The sequence below is a fragment of the Ixodes scapularis genome, unplaced genomic scaffold (genome assembly GCF_016920785.2).
Source record: "Ixodes scapularis isolate PalLabHiFi unplaced genomic scaffold, ASM1692078v2 PGA_scaffold8__174_contigs__length_109621045, whole genome shotgun sequence".
Taxonomy (NCBI): domain Eukaryota; kingdom Metazoa; phylum Arthropoda; class Arachnida; order Ixodida; family Ixodidae; genus Ixodes; species Ixodes scapularis.
In genome coordinates this window covers 64,310,950-64,325,785 of record NW_024609883.1, presented here as the reverse complement: position 1 = coordinate 64,325,785, position 14,836 = coordinate 64,310,950, and the positions used below count along the sequence as shown (strand labels likewise).

Sequence of the window (14,836 nt, the reverse complement as noted above, 5' to 3'; positions counted from 1 at the left end):
AGGCGCGCAAGGGAAATTTTTTTTTTTTTATGCATTTTTTTTTACGTATTTATGGCTACAACTTGCATCGTTTTAGACAATAAAAAAGAATACGACCTTTGGGGTGTCAGTGCCTCTTTAAGCTGAGACGAGAAGCTCCGCCTTCAGCTCAAGCTTTTTGCCCTTACTCACACAAGTGTGAACGCGGAAGGCATGCGCAACCAAAGCACTGCGGAAGCCAGCGAGCTCGTGCTGAGGGCAGAGCTTCTGGCCTCAGCTTAAGGGCAAACCAAGCATAAAGGGGACGTGCCACTCTGCCTTGGCAGCTGGTTGGCCGTGCCGCGACGGACAGCGTCCGCATTACGTCGCATAGTGAAGTCGGCCGTTTCTGCACCTTCCAGCGGCCATATTTCTCAACCTCGCTCCAGAGAAAAGCTTTTGGCACCTGGACAGTTTGAAAATGTATACATATCTAGTGTTGCTTCAAGAGTAATCATGGCAGTGTGTTTCTGTCATTGAGGCTTATAACTGTGGGTGACACGACTGTACTTGAGCTCAGAGTAACTCCTACAGGTGAGACGGGCGCTTAACATACGATTTGCAGAATTCCCAAGTTTGGGAGATGTTAATAGTGGGCGCTTGAAGGAAGTGGCCGCTTCCACGGTATTTTGTTGTAGACATTCTCGACATCCAGGCTACTGGATGGTAAAAGTTTGACGAAAACGGTCGACGTGAAGACTGGAGGAGGGGACTCCTAACTGTTCAGTTTGCTCTCAGAATATTAAAGGAACTTTGTCACTTCATCAAATGAACATTGAATTCATATTAACCACCTTGTGTTAAAAATGAATTCAAGGTGACCTATTCTCCAGGATTCAGACGACAATCAATATGGCAGCAAGCAATCAGCTATGTGCTACTTGGCAGAAATTTCACGAAATGCCGAAAATTGTTAATGTACTTCATAACAATGGTCAGTTAAAATATTACCAAACGTAATTCAAGCTAACCGTTCCCTGTGGCCGTGTCTACAAGATAGCTTTTTATGTCCACATTTTCATTTCTACTAGAAAAGCACATTTTACTGTACCCTCCTATTTAACTGATAGTGCAGTATTAATTGTCGCCTGTACACATAACATACCTAACTTCATTGCAGTTGTGCAGGGATGGCAGACGTCAGAGAGGACCAGAATACCGAGGAACAGTTGTTGGACCAACTGATCAGGAAACCGAGGTATGCCTCTTCTCGAGAAGCACTCAACGACATGAGGCTGAGGCTGAAAGAAGACGGGGTCGACATCTTGAGGCAGTGTTCCGCCGGAGAAAAAGAGCCCTGCTGGCTACGTGGGTGTCTCGCAGTCTGCAACAAAATCCTCCACACTGCATCGCTCCAGATCACCGAAAGTGCCGACAGAGGGCTGGTGATGGAATGGGTTTTTGTTACAACACCAAATGATGCAGACACCTTGCAAGCAGATTTTCTCAAGGACTGGCTGCTTAGCCGTCACAGCTGTATTCATACCGTCAGCAGAGCCGGAGACCTCCTCTCTGGCTGTCCGTATCCAGGACTTCGAAGCGTTGAAGCGAGTTCAGTCTCAGGGCTTGGACACGTGACCGCGCTGGAGCACTTTTCGTTGTTTTCTGCAACGCTCACGGACGCCTCCGTGGAAGAGCTTGCAGACATGTTGGGCAGGAACCACAACCTGAAGTCATTCAAGATCGTTCTCAGTACTGTTCCCGAGTCCGGATCGGAAAAGATTCTTGCGAAGCTCGAGGGTTGTCCATCCCTGGAGGCAGTAGAGTTAAGCTACACCTCATTGAGTGCTTCTGCTGCCCGTGTCCTCGCTCACCTATTGCGCACAAGCAAGTCGCTGAAGAAACTTACCATGCAAGGGGTTGACAAGGAATGCACAAAAATTGCTCTCGAAGGTTTGCACGACGGATCTTCGCTCGAAGAGATTAACCTCTTTGGCCTGGAGCCACACGAGAGCCCCTTTTTCATGAAATATTCCGAGGTCTTCAAGAACCTAAAGGTTGTACGCCTTCCCTGCAATGACCTCGATAACGCCTCCGCTTTTGAGTTTGCAGCGCTCATCGAAGCCTGCGAAACCTTCGTAGAGCTTAGTCTCAACTCAAATTCGTTCGGAGACGGGGGAGCCGTGGCTATTGCAAAAGCCCTCCGACACAACAAGACCCTGCGCAAGTTGTCTCTTCCACAGGGCCAACTGACGTCCACGTCGCTCGTCGAGTTTGTAAATGCCTTGACTGTCAACACGACCTTGGAGCGCCTGGACGTCGCTGAAGTCGACATTCTGGAAGAACACCGCGCGAGGCTATTTGAAGATCCGAAAAGTGCCGGTGCCTTCAAGAGGATCTTCGTGATCTGGAAGCAGAAGTGGCTCAAGGACCTGGCAGCGCTTCTGCGGCGCAACGACCACATGCCGCAGGTCTATGTCGACGTCGATCCAGGAGTTCCTCCGGCAGATCTGGATGCCTTCTTCGACGCCTTGCTCGCCAGCCATACCGTGACGGAAGTGAGCTTCTACCCAAAAGAGTTCTCGTTTGACCACCTCGTCGACCGGCTCGCTGCACTTCTCAGAGGCACGACAACTATCAGGGCCGTCTACCACCGTCTTTCTCCCGACGAAAAACACGAAGAGACGCACCTCGTCAGACTCCTTGATGCTCTCCGGGACAACACGAGCGTGGCAGACTTCACGACGTATGTTTCATATCTCACAGTTCCCATGGGCGTTGCGCTCGGAAAACTGCTGGAGGTCAACAATACGCTGACTACGCTTACCCTCTGCGAGTACTGGTCTGTGGATCCCGAGGTCGCGAGGACGTTGGCGAACAGCATGCGCCACAACTACACCCTCCTCGACCTGCGCATCGAGTCGGACGCGGAGGACGTGGAAGGCTTGCCGGAGGTCTGGGAGGCGTTGCGGAGGAACAAGGCCCTTTTGTACCCCGCTGCGGAGTTCGTCACCGGGGAAGCTGGGGACGAACGCCCTGCCGAAGCACTCCGGAAGGTCCACAGGAGCTGGGCATTAGTTGAGGAGGTGATGAGGCGAACGGGGAAGCGGGAGGCCGAGGTCAGGCAATACATAGCGGATGCTCTGAGCCGTCTTGGAGCGTCGTGATTCTAACGTCGTCGAACTGATTCCTGTTAAAGAGCGGATTTACAAGACACGTGACTTGAAATATTGCTGAATGCCACCACGTTGATGAACTGATGAACGTTGATGGTCGAGTTTACTGCCAGGGTATTCGGGAACATAAAGGGGCACTTGGCCTTGTTCACTTTTTCGTGTTTGTCCGCTGTGTTGCGCATACAAGTTTACTTAGGACAGACTAATATGATTGTGTCATTTTATTTAGGTCAAAGAATAAAAATGTGGGAGAGGAACGGCGGTCACTCACTGCAGTGGAATACTCATACATATGTGGCAAGGCACGCCTACGTCACTGGGAAAATGTCACAATAAGAAATATTGGCAACAGCTCCTATCGGTTTCAATTAACACGGCCCCAAACTGAGTGCTCTAACTTATCAACAACTAGTCTACTGTCAGAAAAAAAAAACAGCGCACACAGACATTGCGTTTCACTTGTCGAGGAGGCTTTTACTTTCTTGTAGCTTGTACGTTTTAGGTTCTCTCTGCCAAAGAATGTTTTCTGTTCTTTCCCTGCCAAAGAGGAACACGCTTTCTGAGGACAATTGACGTCCATGCATTCTTTACTTTTTCTGGGGACAGCATTTTTGGCTGTACGGAATGCTCTAAAGCAAGGGTGCACAACATGACACCCGTGGGCCACATGCGGCCTGCGGACATGACACGGCAAGATGTGCTCAAGGCGGCAACCAGTGTGATGATGGCAGATATTGAAAATCTGCCTGCGAGAGATTGAAAACCCGCGCCTTTCCCAATAAAACTCTTTTTGGCCCGCATCAGTTTTGACTTGTGCAATCTCTGGTGAAAATCGGCAACTTTCTTGAGGTAAAGATCAACTTTCTCACCGATTGGCTCCTTTTCTCCAAGACAGTAATTTGCTCCCACAAAACCTTCAATGATGCACTTCATAGTATCACTTATTTATTCACTCTACACTCTGAGGTTCGCACACATTTGTGGGCCGCCTCAGCAAAAATATAGATCTGGGCCCTTGGATATATGCATCCGATCCGCATCTGCATCCGATCCTCAATCTGCAAAATCTAATTCATTTTGATCAGGATCCGCCAGTAGACTCTACCTATCTGCAGATATGCAAGGCTCTACTTATTATCTTTTGTAAAAGTCAAAGATAAGATGCAAAAAGAATGCAGAACCTTCTTTTTAGAACAAATGCTCAAGTCAGATTAGGTTCCATTTTACAATGGCTATGAAAATTGAAGTATAGCTCAATGCCTTAGTTGAAATAAAGCCTCTTTCCCCTCCCCCTTTTAAACTTTGAAGTTTGTAAAATGTCAGCAAAAACCTTCATATCTGCTAAAGTATGTCTGCCAATAAGAATAGGTCTCCCTCACCGTTTCATGAACCTGCAAATCTCAAGATTCTAATGTAAACTGCAAAAACAACCGCCCACAAATATTACGAAAACCTGACGCTGCACTTTAGCGGCGTCGGAACCAGAGCCTAGTCAAAAAGTGCACTGTACTCGACTGCTGCACGGAACTACCTTGACCAACGTATTCATCTGGACAAAAACGTGCGCTTTCTTTTCCTTTCTCGGCAGAGGCTTTTGTATTTAATTAGAGGTTAACCTACAGTCGAGACCAAAGAAAGTCGACTCGTAACAGTACTGATCATTATTTCCTAGCACTTGGTGCAAAGCGGTGAAAGTTGATGTGCGCGCGCTGGTGTGAGGCAGTGAGGTGGACGTAAAGTGGACGTGAGCGGCGCAAGTGTCATTGATTCGCTGTGACTAACCATGGCATTGAGGCATGAGGCAGGCGTAATAATCAAGTAATCTCATCAGGAGTAAAATGCCCCGGTTTTGTATTATCAGAGTATAGCCTCCATCCCACTATTTTGGAAAACTTTGTGTCGACTTTCAGCTCCTCACATCGCCGACATCGTCTGGAAATGGAGGCCAGCGCGATTGATGAGCAATCTTTATAATACATTTATTTAAAGTCAAAGTTCAGCCGGTGCTTTGCGTCAATGAAACTAATCAAATGGTGTTAAAAGTGCGACATCATGGCATTCCTCGTCTTTCAGTAGATGTTCCTTTATCGGTTACATAAATTAGATGCAGCGAACGCCCCGTGACGAGCGCTTTTAGTGTGTCTGCTTGTGGTGGTACGTGTTCGAGCCATCGCCTGTGCTCTGACCTAAGATACAACAAACTATACGATGAGTAGAGACGCTACGAAATTCATGTGTTACATTTTATTTTCATTGTAGTTGTTGACGTTGCATGATTTATGCAGTTTGCCCACTAGATTTAGTGGGGAAAATAAAAGTATAGGTTCTTCACTCGCCGAAATGACCGTTTATTGTCTTCTGAACAAATTTATAGGGTTGTTCTTCAAACGCTGCATTTCACGCATTGTGGAACTTTGGAGAAGGTCGCTGCCAATTTGTCTAGGTGGTGTTCACTCTGCTGCTGTCGTCGCATCGGCTGCCACTGTAGTGTACTCGTGCTCAGCAACAGGACCCCCACGTGACAGTTGACGTGATGTCAATGCAAGTCATATATTGGCACTTTTTTCGTCAACATATAGTTTCCACCGAGCAAATGTCACGAACTACTCCTAAGAGGCGTCTCGATAGGCATTTTCATTGCACGAACGAACTTGCGTGTTTTTCCCTGCCGCATCGCCACTACCCAGCACCGAACACCGGGCGACAAGCCCGTCATTGACTCGTCATCTGCTTCAAATAAATTTGGGAATAAAGAAAAAATAACGCACACAAGTGAGTCCAAACTTCCACTCAGGCAGCCAAAGGTGCCCGTACGTATACCGAAAACACCAGTCGCCAACACGGCAAGTTTGTGCTCTTACCGTTTCCTAAATGAAAAGACACGCGAGGCAAAGGGGAGACGCCGAGGATATGTGAGAGGTCCCGCCGTTTCAAATTCTAATAAAAGGCGTTCTTACGTTCCAGTCATCTGCAAAAACCACAATCAGTCTCATGTCCTTCCCTGTTTCTGGTCAGGGCAGAGGGCTATACTTCGTTTCGCCGTAACTCGGCAAAGTGCGCACGACCCTTTGAGTCGCTCGGATTGACGGAGTTCAAGCACATGACAGTCCCCACCAAAGGTACAGGGTATCTGCGTGGTGTTGCCTACGCTCGGTGGCAAATCCTCGAGCGCGTGCAGATTTGAGGAAATCTACAATTCGCGAAGCAAAAAGCCAGAAGCGTCCTTTGCGCACCCTCGGGCCACCCTCAAGCCTTGCCAACTACATTGAAACAGGAAAGTGGGATGACGTAGCGGTAAAGGGTGCGTTCTTTGAAGGGTCACAAATCTGTTTCTCCCCCAACTGTGCAACCCCTGTGCAATCATCGCATTATAGCAAACACCCGCAAATCCGGTCGAAACAGGTTTGTTGTCTTTCCACGAGTTTGGCCTTCTCGGACAAACTCTGATCGGCGGGGCATTGCGGCCACCGTGATGGGGCCGAGATTTCGGGCAATGAACGCAAAGAACTGGTAAAATATTGCTTCGAACGTCATTACCTAGTTTGTTGTGGTTGCTGATGTTTCGCTTTGCTATACAAGAAACCACCGGCGGCGGCATCATAAAGGCTAACTCTAAAATTAAGGCGCTTCCCTTCGAGGCTTCTGAAAATAACGTCCAACACCGCTGAACAGGCACTCCGAGAGACACGTTCCAATGCTTGGAAGCGATAACGATAACATATGGGCTTCTCAGCTCGATGGTGTTCTTTGCGTATGCCGTCGTGTTGTATACCAAGTGGCCGTAGTTTTAAAATGGACACGTTCAACGGAACGCGCGATGACTGGAACTGCTAGCGTGAATATATATTTCTCGGGTATTCCATCACGTTTCCATTTGGAATTAATTCTGTAATTGCTATTTAGAAATATTCAATTAATTGTAAGACCTAAACAGCATAAATTTATATATCTATTACATTTTTTCTTTCATAGCTGTAAAGGAAGGTTGGCCGGCTCCCTTTAACAGAGGCCGTCCCTTTGTTAAAGGGATGGTTAGCTGAAATTTGGATTACAGAAAACAAAGCAGGAGGAGTAGGTGGGACGCTACAATCCCGACATCACCACTCGCAAGGCGATATCTCGAATGGACAGCCGTATTTTTGGAAAAAGATGTTGAGATTGAGCGAGGCCGAAGAGGCGCGTTGTGTCCACATATTTCGTTTCCTCCTCTCTTCGCTTTGCCCCCTCAAGGTGGTGAGGCGGAGAAGACGCGAAGCCGCTTCCTCTCCTTTTCGACTCTTCTCGAAGAAACAAGATGTCAACATACCTGTCAAATGCACCTCCTTTGTTTTTAAAAAAAATACGGTCATCCGTTTGAGATATCGCTGCATGAGTGATGCTTTGGTGTTTGTAGCATCCCGTTGCACACTTCTACCGCCGTGTTTTGTGGAATGCAGATTCCAGTTCAGCATCCCTTTAAGGGGGAACATGGGTCTTTGGAGCCAAAAACTTCCTAAAACTGCATCCTTTTGAAAATGGCGATGATGACCTCTACAGCTGTTGTTCTACCAAATCTACCGGGCTTCTGATTTCGTGGATGAATATTTGAGCTATAGATTAATTCATAATGTCTATGTGGGTTGAATGTGCATTGAAGTTAACATTGTTTTAACAAAACATAATTTTTGGACTTGTTGAAAATTTGCAGGAGAGGTATCTCAGCATCTAGAGCATATAGAAATATAACTACCGTAATATCCCGAGTCATCGCCCTTCCCCGAGCCATCGCCCACCCCATTTTTTGGGCCAATATCGATTTCTGAAAAAACACCGAGTCATCGCCCACCCCTTCAAATACCCCAGCGCGGACTCTGCGATCCGCGAACATTCATCCTACCCGAATGACGCGGCCGCGGACCTTACAGTTGGAGGACGTTCGTGACAAAGTAAAACGAAGGAGGGAAAGACACTTTTTGTTTACGCATTTCCTCCGTGAGCGACCCCAAAGCGGTCGTGTATCCGTGCGAAAAGAAAACGATGGAGATAACAAAATAAGAGTTTGTTAATGTAACCGCGGAGTGTTAAGTCAAAGTCTGTCTCCGCCGAAGTAAGGACACCGCGAACCTGCTCCTTCTTCCCGCCCGTCGCGACCGCGGTTGTGCAATATTTTAGGCAAAGCCATCGCGTAAATAAAGCTTTGCTGGAACGCCCTACACAGACGTTTGCAGAGCGTCCCAACCGTGCATTGATAGCCCGCCGTGCACGGACGCACGTATGTACGCACCAAACAAGAAAGTTGCGCAAGAGCTTGCGATTGACAAGGCGCCCGACTTGGCCCGACGCCAAAGTATTTGCCAACGCGACCGCCGGCTTTCCCGCTTTCCCAGGATTGCTCTTGGTCGCTTCTTTGGTCCGCTCGCTCGCTCGCTCGTTGCGCCTGGTCGGTTTTTCTATTTTCTTGTAGACTTTTTTTTCTTTTTTTTTTTTTTTTTTACTAACTAGGAGAACATAGTGGTGACATTCTTTCACGGAACAAACGTTCGCGCTATATGCAGATCGGCGGTGTTTCTAGCGCGTATGCAAGCAACGGACTTCGCTATAGTAAAATATTCTTTCGTGAGCATTTTTTCCTATAAAACAATGAAACAAAATCGAGTTTTGAGTTTGATGTATCTCTTGTGCATCCGCGCTAGATACGCAGAGAAAAATAGGCGGTTTTTTCCACTTTTTTCTAAGTGTTTGTGCTCACCCACCGAGACATGGCCCACCCCACTTTTTTATTGAATTTCAGGCGGTAGGGGGGTGGGCGATGACTCGGGATATTACGGTAGGGGTGTGCGAATATTCGAAACTTCGAATACTTCACGAATAATGCTTGCTATTCGATTCGATTCGCTTCGCCTTTTCGCTGTTCGAACTATTCGAGTTCTTCGAATACTTCGAAAACTACGAATAACGCGGAACTCATTGATTAGTGTCAACTTGCGGTCAAGTTCTCTGTTTTGTTTTTGGACTGCGCAGTATGGTTTCGAGCTTGGCAAACCTACACAACCAACCTAAGTATCTTTTTTTTTTCTTTTTGTAGGAAGGATTGGAAAGTTATTTGCACGCGGTAGGGCGATCTGTCCTTTGCTTGCCGTGATGTCCGGATTGCAGAGTTGGCTAAGTGGTCATGGTGCAAACGCTGCGATAGATAGGATGAAGGACTACGGTTTGCAACGGCACATGCATCGTCGCGACGGACGTCGCGACGTTTCGGGCGTCCGCCCGAGACGTCTTGTATACGTTCCTGTCCACATTCATTTTTAATGTAGCACAACCATATATTCGTGATTTCGTACCTACAGTGACTACAGTAGCCAAGGTGCTATGGATTCGGATATGGATTTATGGCTCACCTCGGCTATCGGTGATATCTGGCTTGTGTTATTTTCCGCTTGATTTTCCGGTTTATCAGTTTGCCAGTATTCCTTTTGTTATTTATTTCTACCCGTTTTCAATGATAAAAGTGAGACTTCCTCCCCCCGCCAAAAAAACAAACAAACAACATATTCTTAATTTATTGCATCTTTGTGGCACCCTCTATGGACAGAACTATTGCACACGGAAAGAGATGGTGCATAGTCAGTGCGGTTGCACAGGGCGATCGCGCAATCTGAAACTCTGCTGTGGCCTGTCGACCCGCCTCCGCTTGTCTACTTCCGTTTGCGTTCGCGTGGTTGCGTTCACGAGCGTAAAAAGAGATCGCACAAAGTAGAGACGCAATCATCGACTTCGTATTGCGGCTTGCGGACCCGCCACCGCTTGTGTACTTGCGTTTACGCTCAAGTGCCTCCTTTCGTTCGCGATGCGATCTCCGACTGCGTTGTGGCTTGCCGACCCGCCTTCACTTTTGCACTTTCATTTACGTTCTCTAACCTCACTCAAGGAATGGTATTTTACTGACTAATCTTTCTTCATCTATTTTTTTTAACAGTCACATGTGGGACATTTTTCTTATTGTAATAAAAGTAACCTTTTCATAAACGTTTGTTGAAAAAATTCCAGTTGTGTTTTTTTATTAAGCATTCTTGTTTAATCCACATCAAATAGAAACTATTTGTTTTCAAATATCTCCTCATTTGGAACTACTATTCGTATTCGAAAATATTCGATTCGATTCGATTCGTAACCTTTATTATTCGATTCGATTCGAAAGATTTTGATATTCGCACACCTCTAAATATAACCTTTCCTGAAATGCCCGACGAATGTGTGAAGCATGCAATGTTGAGGGCAGACTTTTTTAATACAAGTCTGAAAAATTTTCTTTTTGATCTTTTGTTTTATTACTTTTTAGCTATGCATTGAGAACTGCACTTCAATGTGTGGTAAAATCACTAATAATTGGTTTATCTTAAAAGTACTTCTAACATTGCATTCCCTACACATCGTAGTATCTAGCCATGTGTTAAAAGGGATATTTTGTTGAGCAGTCTTTTCTCTCTTGTTTCTCCAAAGAAAGGCAGGCAAGTTTTAATTATCTTGAGGACAGTTCTACTGACTGGGAAAATTACCAGGTATGTGAAATTAGCACAAAGACTTGAACAAGCTTGTGCAGTTTCATTGGGTTTGGTCATAAAATAAGAAAAAAGCTCCAAGACCGGTGTTCCCCCTTAAAGGGACCTTTATATGCCGTGTGATAACGATCTCCAGCTTTCTTTACTAAAGGGACCTTAGCTAAAGTATACCTTGACGCTGCCTTGTAAATGGGGTATCGGCCTTCGAGAAAAGGGAGAGGAAGTACCTCGAAGGGCATGTTTTTTGTCGACGAACAACTACCAGATGCACTGCAACCAACGAAAAAATCCCAACCTAGATGTCTGCTCTTCGCCGCCGTCGCCCCGAACAGCAAACGGCTGTGAGGGCAGAGCTTCGTCACATTGTCAATGTGTTTGCTTCCTTTCCCAGGTGCGAAGAGACGCGTTTTGGTGGACTCGCTGTCCGTAATGTTATCCCAAGCTGCAAAACACTCACCCTCCGAGATCGGCGAAGCAGTGGAGGCACATCTTGGACGACGCGTCCCACAACCTCAGCGTCTTGTCGTCGCCGCAGGTGGCCAACAGGCGTCCATCTGCCGAGAACCTAGGACAACCGGAAAGGAGGACGGTGAAGGGGAAAGTCTGCCTTGAAAAGTAGCTCGCCTACCGTGAAATACCAAGCGTGCAACAATGTTGCATTAAGTGCCCACCCCCGACCTTTGAAACGCCCGAAATACAGCGTGTCCCGAAAAACAACTTTTTCTTTTTTTCGACACCCTGTACAGTCGACTCTCATTAATTCAAACTCAAGGAAGCCAGTCTTTAGTTTGAAATATCATAAATTCATCTAAATATTATGTGGGGCAATGTAGTGATTTACTACAGGAATAGCTACACATACCAAGCAGATATTTTACACTTTCCTCTACACAGGCCTATTTATAAGCAGGCACACACATAAAACATTGGCGAGGTTCAAAGCAAATAGTGGCTTTGGCCGAATACTTTTTAATCGAATATTGAATCGTTCTTCCAAGCCTTTTACTACTGTTGTAAGATGCTTTAACGAAAATTCAGCCGAACTCGTGATGGTTGTTCCCAACCTTTCACTTGTCCACTTCTAAGCTCAGTTAGTTTTAATATAACTATATCTATGAACCGTGGCCTCGGAAAGTCCAATGCCTACGTTGGGTTGGCATGTAAATGACGGTTTTGACATAAAATAAACCTAAGGGACACCCAGCTATCCTAATTGAGGGAATTTATAAACCTGCTTGATATATGCAAATATTTTTTTCTTTAATCTCAAATTTAACCGCCTTAGGGAAAAAAAAGAATAATGAAAGCAGATTGTCAAGACAGTTCTGCTTGCATAATCGCAATGGGTTAGTCCCATCAAGTGCGCTTCTCCTTGAGCACCCGCGTACTGCGGAAAAGCAATAACCGCAAGCTTCATAGGTATTGCTTTCCCGCAGTGCACAGGTGCTCGGTGAAAAGTGCACTCAACGTGGCTAACCCACCGCAATAAACAAATATTAGTATGAATTAAGCAAAAACAATGCTTGAATTAAGCGACTTATAAATGCATTGAAAACATAGGGGGCCAACCAAAATTTTTTTAATTCATATGATTTAACCAGAAGTATGAGATATCCAAGTTTGAATTATCGCAAGTCCACTGTATAGGCGGAGGACGTGTATCAAGTACCCACCTCTACAAATGTCTGATCCCATTGAAGTGTTCCTTCGTGTTAGCTGGTTCTCCGAGAAGCAGGAGCAAAGCGGTGAAGTTTTATGCGCATGCGTCGGTGCGAAGCAGCAAAGCCCGACTCCAGAGAGCTCTGGCAGGCTTGACAAGAGTGCCACGGCTGCTTTCAAAACTAGGGGCCCAGCCAGAGCCCTATAGTGCTCCTCTACTACATCGTCGGATCAAAGGAGGACCTGCCCTATTATGTGCCTCCTCTGCTTTTCCACTCTCGGACCAAGCAAGCGTCCATCTCCGGTACTTTGCGGTCGTCTCCGACTTTCGTGAGGGCACTTGCTCGGTATTTTACGGCAGGTGCACTACGCTTCTCCAAAGGGCCAGAAAAGACAATGTGGTCAGGAGAACGGGCAAAAGGTCATAATCTAAACATGGCGTTAGTGTAACAGCGCGCAACAACGAGGACTAAAGAAAGGAACACACAACACAATACGAGCGCTGACTTGCAACTAAATGTTTACTAATAGTGAAAACAGGAAAACATAAAAAAGGCACTGAATAAGAGGGAGGGACAAGGGACGGACAACAACGACAAACGACAACTTCCGTTCATCCCTTGTCCCTTCCTCTTATTCAGTACCCTTAAAAACACGCTCGTCCTTTACGTACATAACAAAGGCACACTCAACCACGCATGCGCCTCCCAATCTGTCTCGTCACATTGGTGCTTCTGCTATCAATGCATCACTTGACTCTATTCATAGTAAACAAAAGTGTTCCTTTTTCCGATGATGCCACCGATGGCTTGCTGACACATTGCACTCAGTAATTAACAATGTGGAAGGCCTCTATCACTTATCTCGCCACTTCAACTCGGTGGCTTCCCATATAGTGGGCTCGTTGAGGGATGGTTTGCACTTGCAAGTCCCACAGTGCACCGACAGACGCCCGCCGACCGTGGCTCTCGAGGAATAGTCATGCTCTGTACTCTGGATAATCGTGGTAGCGTTACCGGAGAAAAAAAAAGTTTTTTTTACTGTGAATGGTGTGTTGATGGCAGGAGCACCATTGCAGTGATGGAAGTGCCATTTGACCTTTTGGAGCAGGCCTTGTAGCAGGCAAAATGTTGTTTTGGAGCAGGTAGTGGCCCTTTTGGAGCAGGGTCTGGCATATGTTGGCATATTACTTGAAAATTAAATAATGCTGCATTGCTATATAAAGCCTATCTCTATTATTGGAACACAGCGCCTGTCGCCTTTTTAAGACAGGATATATAAAATTCAAGAAAGTAAACACAAAAAAAAACATTTTTTTAAATAAAGTTTATCTGCTCGTCAGATAAAAAATACAATTAAATATGTCACCCTGAGTTCTGATGGTACAGGATATTTAGTTTTATCAACCTGCACTTCTTTTAAGGTATCTGCAGCAACATCTAACGACCCTCACTGTTGTGGAATGTTTTAGTTCAGATTAGAGTTGTCTTTCAAGCAGCAGCTTCAAATATTGCGGTATCTGATATTCGCTTCGAAAATTCTGATTCATTTTCGATGTGTTGGCAAAGTCACAATCGGATCACGGCGAGTTAACCCGTTGAGTGCGCTCCTTGGCATGCACCGACGCGCTGCAGAGAAGCGACACCCGCGGAGCAGACACCGCAGTCGCTCAGTGCTTTGTGCTCCGAAGAGGACGGTGAGGCACTACCAGTACTACATCCAGAGTTTGGTGCAACTCACCTATACTTCGTTTCAGCTTCGGTGCGAGCGCAGCCGAAGAATGCGCGCATGGAGCCCGTAACGGTGCCCACACTGCACGAGCCCACGTGCGAGTCAGGAATGCACAGAGCATTGGGCTTGCGCTAGCTTTGACTTCGCTGGTAGCTAGCGCACAGGAACAGGGCGGGCCAACATTGAAAACATCCACAAGCTCGGCCTTTCTTTTTTTTTTTTAAATAGGCTGCTCAGTGGGATGGTTCTTCGCTTAGCCTCTGCGGCTTTGGTCTCAGATGTTACTAACATTCCTTTCAATGATGATGATGATAATGCACCCTCGCAGTTTCGGTTCGCATAACAGTTGCGGCGCAAAAAATACCACGGTACCGCCACGCACTCTAGTAAGACTTCAATTTTTATATTTTATTGCTACATTTCATCTCGGGGCAGGCATAGCGCAATTCTTCGGTAAAATGACAATTTGGCGCTACATGTAGCAGGACTGCGTCCTTGGCGCAATTGGCGCAGCACTTCCATCACTGCCATTGTGACGAGACCAGGGGTTTCCCCAGGAATTGAAATTAGGGGGGGCATCTAAATTTTTGGGGGGAGGCCATGAGAATATAGGAGTCGTTGCGTTGCCGACGGTCTGGCTGCTTGGCACCAAAGTTGGCTCATAAGACTTACTTTTTTTTTTTTTTTTTACTGCGCTATTTTTTGGACGTGACGTTTAGTTACGCTGTTCTCCGAAGCATGCTTTTGGACACATGTTTTAAGTGCAGACGGCAG

General features: G+C 46.3%; 2 protein-coding genes across 4 annotated transcripts in view; one reads left to right on the top strand and one right to left on the bottom strand.

Annotated features, from left to right (window-relative positions):
* The window catches only part of LOC8029397 (POC1 centriolar protein homolog A), a 183,498-nt gene that overhangs the window by 128,354 nt on the left and 40,308 nt on the right, over positions 1-14,836 (bottom strand). For all 3 annotated transcript variants that reach the window (XM_042286892.1, XM_040498755.2, XM_042286893.1), the window contains one exon: positions 11,130-11,237. In XM_042286892.1, coding sequence (XP_042142826.1) covers positions 11,130-11,237 — 108 coding nt within the window. The remainder of the gene's footprint in view (positions 1-11,129; positions 11,238-14,836) is intronic.
* LOC121833518 (protein NLRC3-like) lies at positions 448-3,937 on the top strand. The gene has a single exon (XM_042286891.1). The coding sequence runs from the start codon at positions 1,149-1,151 to the stop codon at positions 3,123-3,125; it is 1,977 nt and encodes a 658-aa protein (XP_042142825.1). The 5' UTR covers positions 448-1,148; the 3' UTR covers positions 3,126-3,937.